This window comes from Ostrinia nubilalis, chromosome 12, assembly GCF_963855985.1.
Source record: "Ostrinia nubilalis chromosome 12, ilOstNubi1.1, whole genome shotgun sequence".
Lineage (NCBI taxonomy): Eukaryota > Metazoa > Arthropoda > Insecta > Lepidoptera > Crambidae > Ostrinia > Ostrinia nubilalis.
In genome coordinates this window covers 8,068,467-8,089,826 of record NC_087099.1, presented here as the reverse complement: position 1 = coordinate 8,089,826, position 21,360 = coordinate 8,068,467, and the positions used below count along the sequence as shown (strand labels likewise).

The following is a 21,360-nucleotide window of genomic DNA, read 5'->3' as shown; positions in this document are numbered from 1 at the left end:
TTGTAAGTCGACACCATATCAGACTCTGACGACAATCAGCAGCACAAAAAGTTGTCAAGGTTAAACAGCTGGAGTCCAGTTTGAATTAAAAAACCTTTCTTGGAATACGAGTATGCAACGAAGCATAAGAAAATTAAGAAGTAACACCTAAATATCCACCGGGCAGGGCAAGACGGTTCATTGTGGAAAGCCTTGGGGGAGGCCTTTGTCCAGCAGTGGAGGTCATTTGGCTGAAACGAACGAACGAACGAACGAACCTAAATATAATGGCAGTAGGTAGATAATATCACTTATTTTCTTACACTTTTCATACACTCACGACTCTACACCCCCGCCTTCGTCACAGGCTTTAAACCCAGGTGGGTACTAATCTACTCAGCTCGCATATTATATCATATGGGTCTGGCCTATATCATACAATATTAAAACACAGAACTCGCTATCAACCAAGGAATCTAAAAATTGCGACATTTACCCGCATACTGACCATGAATTAATTAATCAACGTTGTTTTACCTTTACGGATAAAAACTAACCGACGATGTTACCGACGATGTTAAATTAACTTTGACCTAGAATAATGTTCAGGATTAGCTATAAAAATTCTATGTTTTATTACCGTTTCTTCATCAAGCATCTTTCATCTCTACATAAAATACAATCTTCAATCGCCAGGTTTTACGGTCGACTTAATAAAAACGATAATTTAATTTCAAATTGCCTCAAAAGTCAAATATAGTTTTTATATTTTTACAATTAATCAGCAATTAACCTATAAAAAGCAGCAATTAATACCACTGTATTTCTAAATTAGTACAATTTATACGGTCGCGACGAATTTCTGATTCTGACGGAGACTCATTGTGGCTTTTCACACGGACTTACTTATAAGGAAACTAGATGTGGCAATAACCACTGACTTTACTAAGCACTGACATAATTGGAATTTTGAAATGAACGTAGAATATATCAAGAACATAGGTATGCACTAATTACGGTGATCCAACGAAACAATTAACTAAACTAGTAAGTAGATTTTACAATAACTTTTCTGGTTTTTCGAGCACAAATACACAGATCATCTGTGTGCTTGTTACAGGAAATGTATGAATTCTAGGAATTGTATACTATTCCTAGGAAATGTATACAATTCCGAAGCTATTTAGGAAATGTATAAAATATTGCTTCAGAGATTTTTTAATACGCGCATATCCTAGGACATGTATACTTTTCCTAGGAATTTTATAGAATTCCAATATTGTATTAGGAAATGTATAAAACTAAGCGGCACAAGCGCGGTCGTGTGATCGGGTGCCCCTCAGTACGCCTAAAATTTTCATTTAGCCAAACCACATTGGCCGATAGGTACTTTTAACTCACAACTATTATTGTTTAGCCTGAAAGTTGTTTTCACACTATTATACTTTGCCTGAAAAAAATATTTGCCTATTGGCATACCTTTCTTTCGGCATCACGCATATTACGCTGAAGTATTGGAAAACCCTCATTTTAACATCTCTTTTATTTAACTATTATTGGCATGAAGGTTTTAGTACTCCTGTAGCTGGATAACAAAGTCTCGGTTAGGTTAGGTTAGACTTGCGACCTTACACATACACAGCGGCCGCGGCGCGGTAGAGCCATTTAAGTTTCGGAGAAAAAAAATCTTAATTACATTTCCGATTGCTGTTTAGGAAATGTGTAAATTTCCTAGGAAATGTGTCTAATATAATTTACATCACACATTTCCGGGTGATTTTAGGACTTATACACAAATCCTAGGAATTGTATACAATGACGGATTTCATACATTTCCTGTAGATGATTGACATGACGTGTCAACATGGATGATATTACAATAGCCAGTATTAAGATATTAACTTCGGAAATTCATTTAAAAATGCTCCCACGCCATTTTTAAAAACAATACTGACAACATAATAAGCATGAGAGGCCAGACGATGAATTTTATTAATAACGAAATATTAAATTGGCAATAACTCGAATTGGGGCGAAGAATGTTAACTTAAACTTTATTGGTGTTAGTTAGTTTTAATAGAGCAACCTTTCCTATCATTACTGGACAATAGCAAACTATTTTATACGAACAGAAACAAGTAGGTACTTAGCCCAAAAACAATGCAGGTATTTGACCGTAATCTCACCTGATGTTAAGTGAAATGCCTAAGCTTCGCAGTAAGCGATTTACTCTCGTATTGTGAAGGTTCAGAATATCTTAACTCGGGTTTGGATGCATACCAGTAACAAATTGAATTCAAATTCGATGTCTGTAAATATATTAACTGATCAGTTAGGTAGGAAATGTGGAAGTAGTTCGATCAACGCCTGCGTATTACTGGGAACTAAGTGAAAGCAGAGGATATCAAGCCCTCTTTATAACATGTTTAAGGCTTCCTCCTACTAATATTGCGTACGTGATAAAGCAATATTTGATGTCTTGCGTGTATATTACGAGCAATATTTGATGTCTCATTTGAGGAAGTAACTTTTATCACAAATGTGTGAATAATATTCAGACGAAAGACTTGGCGCAGTTCTTGAGAACTCTGGAAATACGACGAATGTCGTGTCATAGCTCGATCAATGTCTAAGATGTATTGGTCTGGGTATTATCTACAGTAATGTAGGTATTTATTTATATTGATATTCGTTCTCTAACACCTAATGCTTCTGCATTTGTATGCTACTATGGATACGATCCTTTTTTCCTGTCGACTGACCTAGTAATAAACTTCGCGTGAATAGCTTATCTCTTTACTCTCGGATAACCATCAGCTTTAAACTTTGAGAGATTCTGCACTTTTTCAGTCCTGCAAGTAACACAAGATGCCAGTTTTTTGCTTCGCGTGCAGCTCTAGTATGAAATCGCATTCAAGATAACGATGGGTCTAATTGAATTTGAATCAAGTTTCAGGAACAATTTCAGATTTCAAACCTTAAATTTGTCATAGAAACTCACCGGTATTTTATTAATCAAACTAACAATCTGTCAAATACCTATACCAGTATATTGGAAACGCGAAATCATCGCTCCACCCACGTGTAACGAGATAATTATGATGCGGATAATCGGTTCTCTAAACAATCGGTATGCAGGTGACACAATCACCCTGTAAATCCACAGTAAATCAACATTTTTGGGACGTCACGTAAATTCATGATAAAATATACCCCAACGCTAACTCCCACCGCTGGCAACATTTTGACTTAAGTGGGGGATAACTCATTGGGTAAACAAATTAGGGGGGTACAGATAAGCGCACAACTTTTACTCAAAATACGTACAAAAACGGCGGACACGGTTTTGGCATTAACTAAAGTATCTTGCTTCAGTTCAATGTTACAAAATGAGCGGGTTTATTCGGGACCTATTTAATTTTCCTTGACTTTCGAAATACTCATTGATATGATAAGTTTAAGTATATTTCTCAGCATAATTTTAAAGTTTTGTAATCGTTAAATCGATTAAACAAGTAGGTGTGGTGTGTAATAATTTTATGTATTAAATAGGAAAACGTATCGTATTTAGCAAAAATTCTTACTGAAGAAAAAGATACTTACCAAGTTTTTCCTATCTAATGTGGTCAAGTTTGGAAATTTTAAGTTGTCCTGTTCATTTAAATATCTGACTTTTCCCGTTCATTCATCATGCCATATATATGACAATTACCTATCCTTGACAATTTACGAACACAAATCGACCTAATCAGTCGAACCCTAAAGCTCAAGTAAAGCTCCTGTAAGTTTATTAAGGTTTTTGCATTCTGTCACTTTGGCAACGTTATTGTTATCCAACATTCGGTGCATGTCGTGGCAACCTTTAATTAAGGCAACACCTTAGCTTAATTTATTTATAAGGAAACTGTGAATGTATGGTGTATGTTTTGTTGGTTGTCCTTAAATAAATAAATAAATAAATAAAGGTAAAAATGGCATAAATTAATGATGTCATTTTTATCTTGCCTTCTAATTGGCAGTTATATGCTTAGTAAATTGTAAAAGCAAATCGACCAGTTCTTGATGAAGTAAAAACCTATGCAATTTTCAAATCTTGAAGTATGGGTAATTAGTTTTAACTGTATTAAAATGATTTCGCTTCACTCAATCATCACAATATGCTTCCGTACTTTCTAACGGTAGGTTCAAACTTTTTCCACTTAATTAGAGAACAAACTAAGTACCTACACGTTACTTTTTAAACAATGGACATGGCGCACAATTTTTGTTGAAGATGCCAAAAAAAACTACAAAAAATTATAATGAATACTGTATTTTTACTTTTTTGATATCTTTAAAAATGACTGAAATATTCAAGCTCAAAGTGCGCTCTTCCGCTCGGAGCGATTTTCCGCGCGGATTTTGAAAATGTGACGTAGTAACATGAAAAGCAGCATGCAAGATATTATCTGTGTACAATGGTTAGAATGGTTAGTAGGGGAACCGAAGCGGGGATTTCGGGACTTGGCAGACTAACATACAAGGAAATACTTTGTACCTGGTTGAGTAGGATGAATTTTTGATATAAAACGGCATTAGTTCTTATGCCTCTCCCCCAAAAAATACCTCAATTAAGTCCAAATTTGAGACATGCAGTCAAACCTTGAGTGACGACGGAAACTAGCCTAGATGGAGGACATATGAAATTGAACTTCTGCTTCTTCATTGATAAAGACTTATCATTTTGTATTTCATTTTCAAGTCACTATTTAAACAAAACGTGGGATTTTTTAAAATCTCAGGTCTTTTGAACGCACACTGAACGATGTCTGGTTTTAATTTCACCCTGTTTCTGCTGTAGACTACCTCCAGGGTAAACAGTTATAAAGCATGGGATTCTTTGGATTCTCGCCTTCACTGCTTTTAACGCTACTACTACTAGGTCTCCCTATCCGTGAGATGGCAACTACTTTTATTTTTATTTTTTTACACTTAAAACTTCATTGTACCTATTGTTCACGCAGAACTAATTAAAGAAATACATTATTTAGTTTCGAGAATTTATTGTACTTTAGACAATAATATTACATTGAAATTGGAGTTAACGTGCTGGCCGGCACTTCGGCGGCGGTTCGGTGGCTGATAGGCGAGAGGGGGATACAGTGAATGGAAGAGTGAACGCGCGCGCGGACCGAATGACATCGACCGACAGTGATGTTTAGCTGTCTGTCATAGTAAATTTTTCAGCGCGACTAAAATATGCTTTGGCGCGTAGCCGCACCAATGCAGCGTGACAAACAACTGCAGTTCGGACTTCATTATGTGTCCACTACACATACAATAAAATTCGAACTATCGCACATTTTTTCTTTCTAATTCTAATTCAGTAAAAAATGTTTTTGAGACCTTCATTCAAAATTCAAGTTATTATCATATGACAGAACTTATGACCAGACTATGTACATTGAATAAAATATTTTTCTTTTTATCATCAAGTTTAGCAACCTAATGTTACTATGAGACTCGAGTTAATCCACATTCAGCACCATAGCCTCCCCTTCTACAAGCCCCTTTACAAATGTCTAAATGTCACTTAACCCTTTTAGCATCAGTTTTTATTGTTTTTGAGAAGATGTAGGTATCTACCCAAATTTTTATTTCAATTAAATTATAGTCCAGTCATTTGGTACAAATTAACGTGGTTACCTGGAAAGTGTTCCGGGAGTTTTGAAAATTGGTGTTTAAATAGATTTCGCTATGCTCTCTGTTAGTCTGTTAGTTAAGTGTGATTGCCGCGCTCGTTGCGAAATTGGAAAAATGCTGCATTAGAGAAAGTTAAGGCCTTTGGGTTTGCCATAGGTTTTTCATAATGAACAGTCCTGCGCTGCCCGCATTCAGGTTCTTCCCGCGACCTTTACCAGATCGTCGGTCCACCTAGTATGAGGCCTACCCACGCTACGTCTTCCAGCCCGTGGTCGCCACTCAAGAAATTTTCTGCCCCCATGGCCATCGTCTCTACGAGCTATGTGTCCCGCCCACTGCCACTTGATTTTAGCAATTCTGCACTTTGGTTCTCCTGCGGATCTTCTCATTTCTGATTCGATCACGCAGGGAAACCCCGAGCATAGCCCGCTCCATCGCCCTTTGGGTGACCATGAGCCTTCCTATGAGGCCCATAGTAAGCGACCACGTTTCAGATTCTTAAACTTTCCTATTTATTTCACGACTTGCTTTTGCCTGCGGCTTCACCCGCGTGAAATTCAGTGTCACAGATCGGCATAAATTATAGCCTATAATAATATGGTAATCTGGGTTACAAACAATAATATTGTACAGTTTCAACAAAATCCGTTGAGTACTTTTTGCGTGAAAGAGTAACAAACCTGAGACACAGGAATCTTCCTAGTTCAGGTATCAACCCACCAACGTCCAACATTGTTATTTTTTGTTTTTCCTGATTGTTTGTTATTATAATATTATCTGTTATGTTGGTGAGAAATAAACACGACTTTACTTTACTTTAAACATCCAGACATCCAAACTTTCGCATCCACGACTTCGTACGCGTGGACCTCGTTTTACTCCATTAGAGGGGTGGAGTTTCGTAAAATCCGCTCTTAGCATCTATAGCGCATAAATAAATGTACAAATGGCTTAATAGTGCACAAAATTGGCAATAGGTGGCATAATAATGGTTACTTTTGGGTTTGAAAAGTGATTGAACGATGACAACTAACAACAGTTGTCAATTAGGTAAAATTTTATTTTAGTTGGAAAAAGACAAAAAGTGGTAAATGGGTTAACGTGCGGGGGCTGAAAAATCATGTTGTGACGTCACGCGCGAATATTGGAAATTTTTGAAAATTTTAAAAAGTCCGTAAACTTCTCGAGGCTCTATCTTCGGTAATACTGGATGGATTGAGGTGAAATAAAAACTAGTGTAATGTATATGATCTAAACTTTAAATTAAGTCATAATTTAAGTTAATATTACAACTTATGCGTGTTGTCCATTGCGTGCGCAAAGGAAAAAATCCACTTACCGTAATACTTCCCTCGTCAATAGGTAATATTTGATTAGTATTACATATACTTACGAAGGCGGTAATCATGCATATTTTATCTAATATTACGAGCGATCAGCACACGTAATATTAAGTGTTTAGCGCGCGTTTCCTTTAAGCATTCACACGCCGTTAAAGACAGGAAAAGATCAATATTGTATGCTCTTACAATGTCTATACTTCTATATTAAAAAAATCATCGCAAAATGTGTTGGTAAGCGCGCCAACAGCGCTCAACAACGCCTGGACCAATTTTACCAATTCTTTTTTTAAATGTTCATTGAAGTCCAAGGATGGTTTTACGGCGAGAAAAAATCGAATAATTTCCGGGAAAACCCCAGGCGAAGTCGCGGGCGGAAAGCTAGTATTATTATAAAAAGTTACACGCGTTGATATTAAAATAATATTTTTGTGTGTTCATGTAATCAGTGTAAAGTTTGATGCTTAATTAGGTACTTAAATAATGAAGTGATTGTCTATAACAATTGTCGATAAACGCCTAAACAAGATTTATTAAAAACACTGAATGTTTTACTAAAAATTCATAATAAATTAATCATCGTAAAGATGATTTATACTTTATAATACAACTGCTTACCAACTGCGATTAAATTTTAATGCTGTTTAAAATAATTCAGTAGGTAATTTTCAGTTGCCATCGAAAACAAAATCTAAAGATACCTTTAAATCTAAAAATCAAGCTTCGCAGAATCGTTCTTATCGGAAGAGGCTCTACATTACAATTACCTATTGATAGTTGAGTTGTAAGGTTACATTTATTCTTCGATTTAGTAGAAATGTATGTGCTAATATCCAATTACTTACTTACACTCTTTCGCTATCAGTAGTTACATAATATCAAATAAGTTCGCGAAATGCTAACATCTGATAATTTACAGAAAATATTAACAATGTTTCATAAGTAGCTAATCAAAGCAATCATCTTTTTCACAAGTTATTTTTAACTTATGTGTAATAATACTTTAACGCTCTACAGTCATTAACGCAATAATTGAATCGAATTAACGCGCTTTAATCGAGTAACACAATACTATAATTACATTGCCTTTGGACATTATTTATGATGTTTCGTTTACACAAACAAAAAGTTTAATATCAATTCAACTTTACATTTGCAAGAAAAATGTGGATACTTATGGTTGAACGCGCTAATCTCTGGAATTACTGGACTGGAGAAAGGTTTTAGGCTATAGCATCACCCTACAGCCAATAGGGGTGGAGCAGTAAAGAAAAATATTGCAAAAGCGGTAAATATTTTCACGCGTACGAAGTCGCAGGCACAGCTAGTTGCTACATATTTAATTGATATTAACCAACAAATCTGAAGCCATGACAAATTGCCCGTCTGACAATTCAATGTCAAATTGTTAACCGAATAAGTTAACGCACCGAACTGAGTGCTCCCACGGCCACTTTTCTCCCTCACGTGACAAGTTTCAAGGCGAATCTGAAGAAAGGCAACGAACTTGCGCCTGCGCCACAAACGAAAGCAGATTGCGCAACTGACCGCATTTTCTGCGCGTGTAAACCAATAACCCGTGTGTAGGGTTGCCACGCTCTTTGAAAACATTGCTATATAAAACTACAAATACATTAAGGAAAAATTGGAGCAATATGTTGCGGAACATGTCGCATGACCAATTACGTGAACGAAAAAGACGAATCATGTCCCGGTTCACGTAGAATGTTGCGCGAAAGATTGAGGGACAGTTGGAGACAGCTTGAAAACGTTGCCATAACACGTAGAATCTGCACTAGACATTTGTCCCCTAGTGTACCTATCCATAGCTATAAAATCTTACAATTTATTATTTTGTAAAAATAACGGCCCTGAATCAGCTAGCATCAACCAGCATAAAAATTAATGAACATAGGACTTAGATTAGATAATTAAATCTATCAGTAATTAACTCAAGTACTAAATCAAATCAATCAAGAAAGTCTACGATTTGTTCAGTTAATGAAATTAAAAGTGTGAAAGCGTCCTAATCTAAAAACTATGGTTCATGAACGCTTTACTTAGGTATGCTCTTATAAACAGATTTTGCTTGACAGTAATATATCTCCGGACTTTAAAACAACGACAATAAGAACGATCAACAAATGCCAGCCAGAATACTTGCAAGTCTGCAACATTCCTCCACAAACTGCACGAAATAAACTCATAAGGTCAGCAATACTGCACAAACTTACCTCATAATTAAGAAGAGCATGTGAATAGTTGTACCCATAGTTGTACCCTTATTTGTACCCTTTTTGATTTGTGTTGGCAACCCTATCCGCACGCATTAAGAACGAAGTTAATTTGTTTTTATTGCATATTTTACGGCGGGAAGGGACCACACATTGCTTCCGGCAGACCGCAAAGTTTAGAGGCACTGATGTGTCTAATGTGCCTCTGATAGTACAGATTGACTCTAGGCCACATAATCTATGGTTTGTATTCGATCTTGTGGGCAATTTTGCACAGTATCCAATTATAATATAGGCCGTTTGGTGTAGTGGTTCGAAACGGACTACTATTCCGGAGGTAGCGGGTTCGATTCCCGCACAGTACAAAATTTAAATTCAAAGGACAATGTTCGTTCTCCATACATTGTTCGCCGTTAGATCAACAGTGCCGAAATAATACTTTCTAGGTTCTAAATGACACAAATCTTTATGTAAGAACAATTATTCCTGGCGGACCAATTCTATAAACTTATTGATAGCAATATTGTTATCATAACCTCTTACTTACTAGTATTGTATTATATTATTTTATGCACATCGATTTGGGAGATGTACTGTATTGTAGTTGTCGCAGCCAAATTGTATTATAATATTGACGGGTTTTGGAAATAGCTCAGCGTTCCACTTTTATGATTTACTTACTTACATTTTGCACGTAAATAAATAACATGAATCCTATGTTTACTTTCCACTCTTGACATTTAACACGTGACTTACCAAACTAACTATCTCCATGGTTACCGTCTTAGTCTATGCATGACTAGGGATTGAACAACTTTTAATTGAATATTATTAACAATTCTCGATAATTATTATCGATTGAAAAATATTCGGTATTTGAATCGAAAGATATATTCAATTTTATCAATATCAAAATATTCAATTTTAATAATAAAATAAATATTATTTACTACCACCTATGAAATGTTCTAAAAATTGCATGGAGCGCTCCCCCAATCCTGGGTTTTCCCTTTCCAAGCTGAGAGGATATCATTTTGGTTCTATCGATACATTATAAAGGTACTTAATATTTGAAATGTATTACCAATTATTGTTATAAGCATTTTGAGCGAATAAAACTTTCAATTCTATTAGAACTTTAGACATTTCTCTCACTTTAAGCGGCATTGGATTTTTCATCGAATTTTGAAACTGTAACAGATATATTAAAGATGATCCCATATTGTTGTCATTGTCTATATCAGTGTTATGATCACAATTCTTTTTATTTTATTCATGACCTTCGACCAGTTGGACACATTAGATAGCTTCTTGTAGTATCGTGCAATATATTTTTAACTTTTAATTAAAATCTAGTCATACTGTAGCAATTTGGACGATTTATTTTATTTACAAGATCGGTATCTTATTGTCTATGATGACCGCAGTCAACATCACTATTACATGGATTCCTAACAATGAAGTACGGCATTGCCTTGTGCCGATTTTACATAGATTTTATCGACACAAATTATGGAACTTCATAGGATATGGAGCAGGCCACGCCCTAAAATGTCCGGATGTCGTCATAGTATTATGGAATACATATAAAATACTTTTATTATTTCATTTTTTAATCCTCAAGTGTCCGTTACAATCTAATTAATATTTAAGTATTCAAAAAGTAAGAGATTAATTTTGATACTTTACTGCTGTGCCCAGGAATCTAAGGCGGTTTCTGACAATGTCCTTTATTTATTTGCATAAAACAGGGTTACAATGGGTCTTTTACATTTTCATGTTTTGAAGTGTCAGTGCCTGTTCAGCCATAAGTCATAGCATGCAAATATTGATAATACCAGTTTTTAATAAATTACATTAAATTAAATTACATTTCAATTAATTGTTTCATTCATAATTAATGTCAGCATTCAAGATAAATTATAATAAAACAGAATACAATGATTAAATCCCAGATGGTCGTCACTTATACTATAATAGGTACATAAATTCAAAGTCAGTCAATCTGTGTCCTATCAAGCAGTGCACTCATTTGTTATACTTCATAAATTCGTCAATAGTGTAAAAAGCATTCACCAAAAGCCATTTTCTAATAGTTGCTTTGAAATTATTATAAGGCAATTGTTTAATTTCGTCCGGTATCTTATTAAAAATTTTAATAGTCATTGTTGGTGCATTTGAAAGAAAGCGAGTTGTTTTTGGAAGGGTTTCCAATAATAACTTATTAGGGAATCGTACACTTCTCTTTGTTACATCTTTGGCTTTTGTAAACTTATGATAAAACATTTGTGTGCATGAACATATTATTATTTGTTTGTATTGGACTGGGTGTTTTCTATGTATAATAAGTATGTATTTACAAAAAAAAAAGTATTTAAGTATGTTTATATCCGTTGTCTAGTACCCATAGTACAAGCTTTGCTTAGTTTGGGACTAGAAGCGCAGTGTAAAATGTCTAAGGATATTTATTTATTTATTTATAAGGCCAATAAAAAGCAGAGACTCTTCGTCTGAAAATGAATAGTGAAAAAAACAAGTGGTGTAGAGTCTATAGCATTTACATCCAACCTATTTTCACGATTCTTACATTATTTTTAAAGATTTCATGATCAAATCATTAAATTTAATATTTCAAGTACACATGTTACATAATATTACGTTTAAATCATAACTCTACACGTCAATGACAATGGGCTTTAAAACCATAAACGTATTTTTGTGCCTACCAAAGCACTAGTCTTCTTTCTCGTATAAAAATAATTTGAACATTATTATTTCAGTAAAACACTGTATCTACAAGTTTACTCTACACACTATACTCGTTTTAACGTTCGTAATTATTACAATCATCAAAAGCTGGGTTGCACCATTTTACTTTAACTTTGAGAAACGTCAAAAATATGTCAAACTCTATACAAAAAACACCGGTTATCGTCCAGTGTGGACGCACCATTATAGTAACGGTCAAAGTTAGGTGGTGCAACTCAGCCTTATTTTAATAAACAAAAGACCAACGAAAAGTACGTAACAAAATAATGTATGAGCTATTATGGTAAGCGAATTTATTGTCCAAGATGCCACTTCTAAAAAGATGACGTATCTGACCTTAAGAGTTAATAAGATAGTACATCATACAGCATTCGCCAAGTTATGATCGGGATTCATTACTTGCTAGAAGATGCTCTCTTGTGTAATATGGTTGCCGTTAAAGTTTCTTAACGCGGAAACTTTAACTAACATACTCATAATAACATTTCGAACGGATAACTAACAGTTATTTATGGACTTCAGTACGTAAATTTAACATAAAATGCTTGAGCAAAGTCAATTCTAATAAATAGTTCATTTGCAACACTTCCTTCAGTAAATGAGTAGGTTATAGCAAAATAGAACTCGATCAATGAGTTACCTCGGGCGAGGTGAAGTATGAATATCGAGCAAAATCTTATGCAATTATTTGTTCCTTACACTTCCGTTAGTTTATGCATTTAGATAAGTAAATCAGTTTTTAAAGGTTTGTATAATACCTATATGATTTGTATAATTTTGAACATTTTGGAGAAAAACATTGAGTTTTTCTATTAGGAACAATAGCCAAGCAACAAACTAAACAGAGCTTGATAAAAACCTGTTGCATATAGCTCTTAATACAACTAAGTACTTTACTATTACTTATTACAACGACATTCAACGAATTCATTTATTAACTCTCGCTGTCATACAAATATTTGTTTCCAGTACCTCTAGCATGAACAACTTTCGTCTTCGAATCGTTTGCGAGGGATTTAAACTCTACATACACACAACTGTAGCTGGCGATACGTAGTTTAGTACACGAACAGGCCAAGCCATTTAAACGTCTAAAAATCATTATTTGGATTGAAATATCCTTTATAACCTTTTTCATAATAGGTACCTATCATTCCACTAGTGATCACTACTCCACCATCGAACTGAAATCTTAAATGTAACATTTAAGGTAGAATAAATAAGACTTAGAACAAATATTTTCACTCCACAGTCAAAGATTCCGGCAATAAGTTTTTACAATTGAACTCGAAAGTTACGTTAACAAATGAAGTTCGTGAAAACAATTTCAATTAAATGAAGGCCACTGTTTTGGAAAGCAAAGTAAAATATTCCAAAAACCCACTCATTTTTAAGAAAGTGTTGTGTAATAATGACAAGGTCAAAATTAAACGGAACCCTATTGGCCTCTATGTCAAACCACATAATACTTAAGATAATAAATTAAAATACATTATTATGACTCACAACTCATGATAGGTTATGACAGAGTAAACAAACCAGTTTTGGATTTTGAATGAGTTTATTGCAATGTAAAGAAAGTTGATATCTTTACCAAAATAAGTATGCTCTAGTAAAGTGACAAAAGATGTGATAATGGGTCAAACCCGACTTGTAAATGTGGAATTTTTCCAGTAACACACACCTGAGGTGGAATTGTGTAAAGCAATCGTAATCATTTGACAGTTCATAACGTACCTACGATATAGTCAGTTAAACAAAGCGTTTGACAGAATAATCGTACGTTATGAACTGTCAAATGATAACGATTGCTTTACACAATTCCACCTCAGATTACTTATTGTATCTTCTTATTTAATAATAACATTAACACCTACCTTTAGCCTTGTATCCAGGCAAGAGTGATAGTTTTAATCGAATACCAATATATCAATGAAATACATAATTATAACTAAGTGTACTACTAGAACTGTGCTGTAATAAGTAGGCTTATGTCTTAATTACTTTTAACTATTTATAGTTTCATTCTCTATGTATGTGTAAATGAAACCCAATAAACTAATTATGTAGATACCTACCTACTTGTATAGTTTCTTATCACAGAACAGTTTTACATTTTCCAATACCAGCATAACATTTAGAAAAGAAATTGTCGCAGCAGAAAGTTCCGTACAATTTCATTTAATAACTAAATCGAAAAGGAATTTAAAAAACTTTTACATACCAATAAATAGCTACGGTCTTCATTTTATCAATTTGATAAATCACAGAAAATTAAAAATTCGAAATAATAAACAGCATAAATATTTCTAAAACTCAAAGGTAGATCGAATTTCATATTTGTAAAGTTGAAGTCTATCATCGTGAAATTAGATCGTAGGTATAAAAAAAGGTTTTAAAGCTTAAGGAACCCTAAAAGAAAAGTCATCGTAAGGTTAGATTAATTCTACTTTAGTACTAGAATACTGTTTACCAATTCATGAATATAAACATCACAAGTAACGTTATCCTCGTAGCAATTCCAATAGAAAATAGTTTAAGAAATTGGATACAAAGTGTTGACAATCCTCCCTAAGAAGCCCTTTATGGGTTAAGGCTTAAGCTCTATCTCGGTCTAAATAAGCCTAGTTTGTAAGATATTTTTAGTAGAACAAACACAAACTTAAGTGATACTTAAAAAAATAAAAGGAAAAAAACATTTTAGTGCTAGGAACGATTTAAAAATAAAGATTAAAGGAAAGTTATAAAAAGGAATACTTAACACTGACTAGCTTTTACCATTAGCTTTGCCCGTGAAAAGCTGTCACAGAAAGTTATTATCGATCGAAATACTTTATTTATGTACTAGACGTCCCCGCGACTTCGTACGCCTGAAAATAAAATAGTTTGAATCATATTTCCCGCCACTATTGGCTAATAGCCTAAAGCCTTCCTCGATAAATGGGCTACCCAATACAAAAAAAAAATCAAATCGGACCAGTAAGTAGTTCCTGAGATTAGAATTATCAAACAAACTCTTCAGCTCTATATTTATTGAAATACTAGCTGACCCGGCGAACTTCGTACCGCCTTAGCGTAGAGATTTTCTTTATATTTTTTTCCATAAAAACCTTGTACAGAGTATTAGAAAACTACAAAAAAAAAATCAGCCAAATCGGTCAAGCCGTTTTCATGTTATGTCGTGACAACGGAAAACGGGTTTCATTTTTATATATATAGAAGTATACGAAAAGCAAAAAAATCCTTTCCATATAACATAAAAACTTTCACCCCCTATAAAATGATTTTATAAACAAGTCTGCCTAGTTACCGACTTAACTAATATCCTTTTGCTAATTCGGAAAATTACTGTAAATAATACGACGGCATTTGTGTAAATAACTACCGTCGTATTTTATTTAATACTTGTGTAAATATTAAATTTATTTGAATAAGAAGTACATACCACCAGCTGCAGTTAATTTTTTTCCTAGTACCTATTGCATTGTTTATTATTTGTTCAACTGCTGTACTTTAATTCATTACTATTCAAATACTGTAAGTAAAGAAACGCCATCACGTTAATTGCATTTTAATCGCTTGATAAAACAAATGAATTAATTAGTAATAAGTGTAAATAACATGTTTTTGCAAATTTAATTTAAATTATAGTGAGAAATGAAAATTAAATCCAATTCGATGAACCGATGACCTAGTAAAGGTTGCGGAACGTCGCTGTGAAGTTCTGTGTGAGAACTCCTCACATACACAGAGTTTTTATTTAAAAAATAAGTAATAATATTTTTTTGCAAATGCTAAACTAAATACTATTGTGCATGTGTTAGGAGTGAGTTCACCATATTATCCAGTGGGACAAGGTACCTTATATTAGTATTTTGAGTGAATAAAGTGTAACATGATAAAATATGTCAGTTTAGTAATGGTAGAAAGGTACACTTTTTAATATCCCTGTTAACCCCTTTAATAGGTACATAATATGCTTGTGTTAGAAGAGGTTTCACCAGACAATAAAATCTACTCTAATCTAATTAGGTATAGCCCTTTCGGACCCGCGCTTAAACTAGAAATAAATTTGTAATTTTGAAGATGAATTTTAGGTAATTTGGGGCCGCAGATTACGAATCTGCTATAATTTTCCAGATTTTCCGCCGCCATCTTGGAAAATTCATATACCAACAATTGTATCAAACTGGGCCCTTCACTTCCCACGTACAATTGTGAGGGTCAAAATTGTAAGGGTTTTGGAAATTTTATCAATGGCATGAATTCCGAAAAACGTATTTATAACCAGTAAGGAATAAAGAGGTTTCATTTTTATACCAGTATTTGCCATTTAATATTGATTTGTGGGCAAAACCATCTGTTCCATGAGCTCAACAGTAAATATAGCGCTCGAAATATTCCTATGAAGTTTTAATATCTCCTGGATCATGAACAGCATCTCCTGGAAGATGTTGACGATTGAAGGGCTTCGTCTGCTATGCCGTCATGGTATGTATCGTCATGAATGTCTGAGCCTTCATCAGAAGAAGAGGAGTAGTTCATCTGAAGTAGCCGAAACTAGCTTTTGTCATTGTCATCGCTCTCATCCCCAGATGTATTGAGCATCTCTGCGATAGTAGCGTCGTTTAAAATCGTAAACATGGTGCGGAAACCATGAAAAATTCATAATTATGAGAAACTTAAAATACGCATAAGGTATTGTAGGGCCCACGTCGATACAATTGTGTCAGTAAAGTTCGTTAAGCCATTATGCCAAAGTCTTTGCTTACAATTAGTCACTGTTATCACAAAAAGATGCTATTTTTATCTATTTGTTTAATCAATAACTTGTATATTACAACAATTACAAAATAAAACCATAGTAGGTACTTTCTTTCGCCAAGTCGGGGAGCGCGATCAGTCATGAACTGTACAGGTTGTAACCTGCTCACCAACTGCGCTTCGGACAAAATTTGCACGGGAGGTGAAAGAACGCATCCCGCACAATCGTACGATACTCAGCCCATCCACTTCCGATGTAAAACTAATGAGATAATCTCGATTTTGTAACCCGCACAATTGTATTGGAGCGGTCCGAAAGGGCTAAAAAAGTGTGTTGCTAAATTGCTTATTAAGGATTATTTTTACGAAATGAAATTGTACGGAACCTCCAAAATAAGGTTTACGGTCATACAGTTCGTTTATAAAAATTATTGCCTTGCAAGTTATTTTTAAAACAATTTACATTACAGCCCAATAATTTATTAGGTAATGATAAGAAAAAAGGCACATTACATATTCGACCTAATAGCGGTCTAATAAGAACTATACACAAGCAATTTTATTCTGTTGGAAATAAAGTTATTTTAATATTACGAGTGTTACATGAGCAATAAAATTAAATTACGGAGTGATACCTATTTGTGATTAGGTAAGATATTAATGATTATTTATTTAAAATGCGAAAAATAAAATTTATAAAACGTGGGAAATTCGGTTTTGCGGAAACAATTATTTTGATTAGGTAGGTAGGTATAGTTTCAATGAACTTTAAAAGCTACGTTTCCAAAAGCATGACATAGTAGGTAGTGATTAAATAGATTCAGAATCAAACACAGAACTAAAACTATACGTCATGACTTTAACTTAAAATTAGGGAAAAATACAGGCTGTTGCGACCGCACGCGTTCGCCGCGAAGAAAACTGCGTTCTTTTTTCGATACGACTACAAATATTTTATCGATGTTCTTTTGTTTTTTACTCGCTCTCGACTCGATTTTCCACGAACATGGTTTTTCACGTCACGAATTTGTAAATATAAATAAGGTATTACAAATATTAATTTATTCACGCTTCATCTCCTACATCGATTATTGCTTATATCTACGATACCCCAAAGCCTAAGACCTATCTAGCCACTACACTACACAAGCCTTAGATCTGAAAGAATAGTATTATAACTAATATTTACTGAACAGCGTGCTCCACTTCAAGTCCCATCATCACTCACGCAAGATTGAGGTCAAACGTAGACTCATTTCCGTATAATAAAAAGAAGTAACTAGAGGTTAAACCGTAATAAGTGTTTTTATGTGGTTCGATAAATTTTCAGAAAGTACTTGTTGCAGTTTTCTGGATAGTACACATAGTTTATGTTCTACTTCATCACTTCTGTATTGCCAGTTTATATTATCAGTGTGGAAATCATAATTTTAATAACTTTTATTATTACACTACTTAGCTTTTCTCGCGGCTCCACCCGCGTGAAATTCAGTTTGTCATAGATCGTAATAAATTATAGCCTTTATGTTACTCTTGAGTTATAAAAACAATAATAAGTACTGTTAAGTTTCATCAAGTAACAAACATACACACTCACAAACTTTCGCCTTTATAAAATTAGTGTGATATAATATGCTAGATTAAATTATCACGCATGCCTAGGTGCTGTGAAAAAATTGTGTTTGTATATCAGGTTAATAAATCAATAATTCACTGTCTGAAAAAAAGTAAATAGTACCTAGTAATTTCAAAGTCTTTTCATTTTAATTATGTACCTAGTTAAAACTAATTAATTCGAACATATTTAATGATGGAAAGCAGTCACGATATTTTTTTTATCAAAAACTAATATAAATGACCTAGATCTGCATTCAAATTAGGCTGTTAATTACTAAGGCTAAGTTGCACCATCAAACTTTGACTGTTACTATAACGATAACCGGTGATTTTGTATGGAGTTTGACAGATTTTTGACGTTTGTTATAATCAAAGTAAGATGGTCCAACCCAGCCTAAGTCTGGTAGGATTACAGCACCTGTTTTAGATTTCAAACGGTAACATCTTTCTCTCCGATATACCTAATTAGATCTGACATACAACTTTCCTCGCGTAGATTTTGATTTAATGTTTAGCAATGATTTTTTTTCCATATTATTATACGTGCAATTGGTAAGTAGGTGTTATGAATTATTTTCACTTAAATTGATTTATTTTAAGCTAGTTTTAAGTGATTTATGTAATCATTTTGTTTTTTTTAGTAAGTAGAATAAAATTTTATTTTCATTTTTTTGTGTTTTGTATCTGATAGTTTTAGTTATTTTAATTCGTTAGCTACATATTTTAATTATATTTTATCCTTTAAAAAAAGTGACGCATAATGTTACAAACTTTAATGTTAATTAGACACATGACTCTTTTTTGCTTTATTTTAAGCTACCTATCTCAATTCTTATGTGCAACGAGTTGTAACTATCTTCAACTAAAACGTGATCTCTTAACCCAGACCATACTACAAAGAAAGGGCGAATGTTTACCTAACGTGGGTACATAAGTAGTTTGACATTTGACGTGCTAACAGCCAGTGCAGATATCAATGAAATGGAGGAAAAGACAAAGACCCAAGTTCTCGTCATTTGTAGTCAGAAAACCATATTGAATCAGAAAGCTGTGCAAATAGCTATAAATCACTTTAAATGTTATTCACTGTCGACAGATTTAAAAAAAGATATTAGACATTTTATAATTATATTTCTTCGCTTCATCCTTCAGATATGATATAATTACAACGTAGTCCCCCTGTTTACCAGGCAACATTCACACAGATTTTAGAGATTCAAATAAAAAAGTATTTAACTGACTACCCGCTTACTTCCGGTTTACTCAGTCTGCCGTCGCCATGTCGGCGCGCTGTTCATTCCTGTGTTGTACTCGGTAACGTTCGCACGTACACCTCAAGCCCGCTCATCATGCCCAAAAGAAGTGCGCGGGAACGTATTGAACATTACGCAAGGAAAATAAGAAAATTAGAGGAACGTGAATATCGTCGAAACATATCAATTCCTCCTTTGAATTTATCATCGGAATCGAATGATGAAGGTAAGCAAAGTTATTACCTTTTAAATTGGTCGTTATCTTTAATTAGTGAATAGTGTTTATTGAATAAATTTTTTCGCTTTGGAATGCTCTGGGATTGACTGCGGGTCAATAACTTTGACATTTACCAAAACGCAAAGTAGATAAATAACGACCTTATTTCTGCATCGGGCTAGACTGCGAGTCTTGAACGATGACAACCAAGCAGAAAATATGTTGCATTTAAAATAAATGTATCGTTCATCTGCAAATTCAAAACCGAAAAACCAATGTAAAGTTTTTCGAGTTATTTTTATCGCCTACCTACATAAGGCCTTTTTATTTATTTTTTGGACCTACATTTAAAATTGCTAATTTAATTTTAGATTTTGAACCTCCCGTACGAACCATCGACGACGAGAATGATATTATTCCGGAACCGGAACAAATAACTATGGCACCGGAAATATTAGTACCAGCCACTGTGCAGGAACCTATCGACAACGTCGACTCGAATAATGACCAACCGGGTCCCAGCACGCAAGCCGAGCCCTCGGTCGAGAACGAGCTGGACCCTGAACTTTTATCGGCTCTTGGTGAATTCACGTCAGATACACCCGAGTATGGAGAAAATATCCATGATAATTTATCAAAATTATGGCTTCCTTTACTGAAAAAAGGAATGCCAAAAGATAGCAAAGACAAAGTATTAAAGGACTATTTAGTTCCGGATAATTGTAGACTTCTACAGGCGCCAAAATTGAACGCGGAGATTTCCGCTGCCGTCCCAGATATGGTTCGCAACCGCGATAAAACACTTGCCACTTCTCAACAACAACTTGGTCTTGGGATCACGGCCATCAACAGAGGCCTGGATATCCTCTTAAAAAGTGACAATAAGATCCTAGCGATGAAACATCTTAGTAACGGCTGCCGACTTTTGTGCGATTCTCACAACTTAATGTCAAAGAACCGGGTAAAGCTTATCACGCCCAGTTTAGACAAATCTATCCTGCATATGATTAATGAATCTGAAAGAGATGAAACATTATTTGGATCCTCATTATCGGACAAAATAAAAGCTGCAAAGGCAATAGAAAAACAGGGCCTTCAAATCAAAAAGTCGGCATCGAAACCTCAAAAGTCTGCGGCTTCGTCGTCAAGCAGTCGACCTGGGCCCTATCAGGGAAACTGGACCGCGCCTCCTCGATACCCGCCAGCGAGCAGGGGCGGACGGGGAGGCTACAGGAAGCAGACGACGTCAGCACCTCGGCGCCCATATGTAGCGTCGACGACGCAGCCGCAACGTGCAACTCCCCAGGAGAAAGCGCGTGTCCCGGCTCAGAGTCACCACTAGCGCAGTTACATGCGGGTAGACTTACCTATTTCTTTGATTGTTGGCAAAAAATCACGAGCAACAAGGTTGTACTCGATTGGATCAAAAATGGCTATACTATACCTTTTGAATCACCTGTTAGGCAGTGCGATACTCCTCAAAATACTTTTTCATACTCCGAAAA

The 21,360-nt window shown here is 34.6% G+C and overlaps 2 protein-coding genes across 4 annotated transcripts in view; one reads left to right on the top strand and one right to left on the bottom strand.

The window, feature by feature from the left end:
- Positions 1–21,360, bottom strand: part of LOC135076889 (peroxidase) — a 140,018-nt gene that overhangs the window by 106,175 nt on the left and 12,483 nt on the right. The window lies entirely within an intron of this gene.
- LOC135076677 (uncharacterized) lies at positions 19,583–21,197 on the top strand. Its single transcript, XM_063971097.1, has 2 exons — positions 19,583–19,864; positions 20,227–21,197. The coding sequence occupies exons 1-2, from the start codon at positions 19,735–19,737 to the stop codon at positions 21,195–21,197; spliced, it is 1,101 nt and encodes a 366-aa protein (XP_063827167.1). The 5' UTR covers positions 19,583–19,734.

Coding starts and splice junctions, on each gene's coding strand:
- LOC135076677 (XM_063971097.1), top strand. CDS start 19,735: ATGCCCAAAAGAAGTGCGCGGGAACGTATTGAACATTACGCAAGGAAA. Junction 19,865..20,226: donor ATCGGAATCGAATGATGAAG/GTAAGCAAAGTT, acceptor ATTTAATTTTAG/ATTTTGAACCTCCCGTACGA.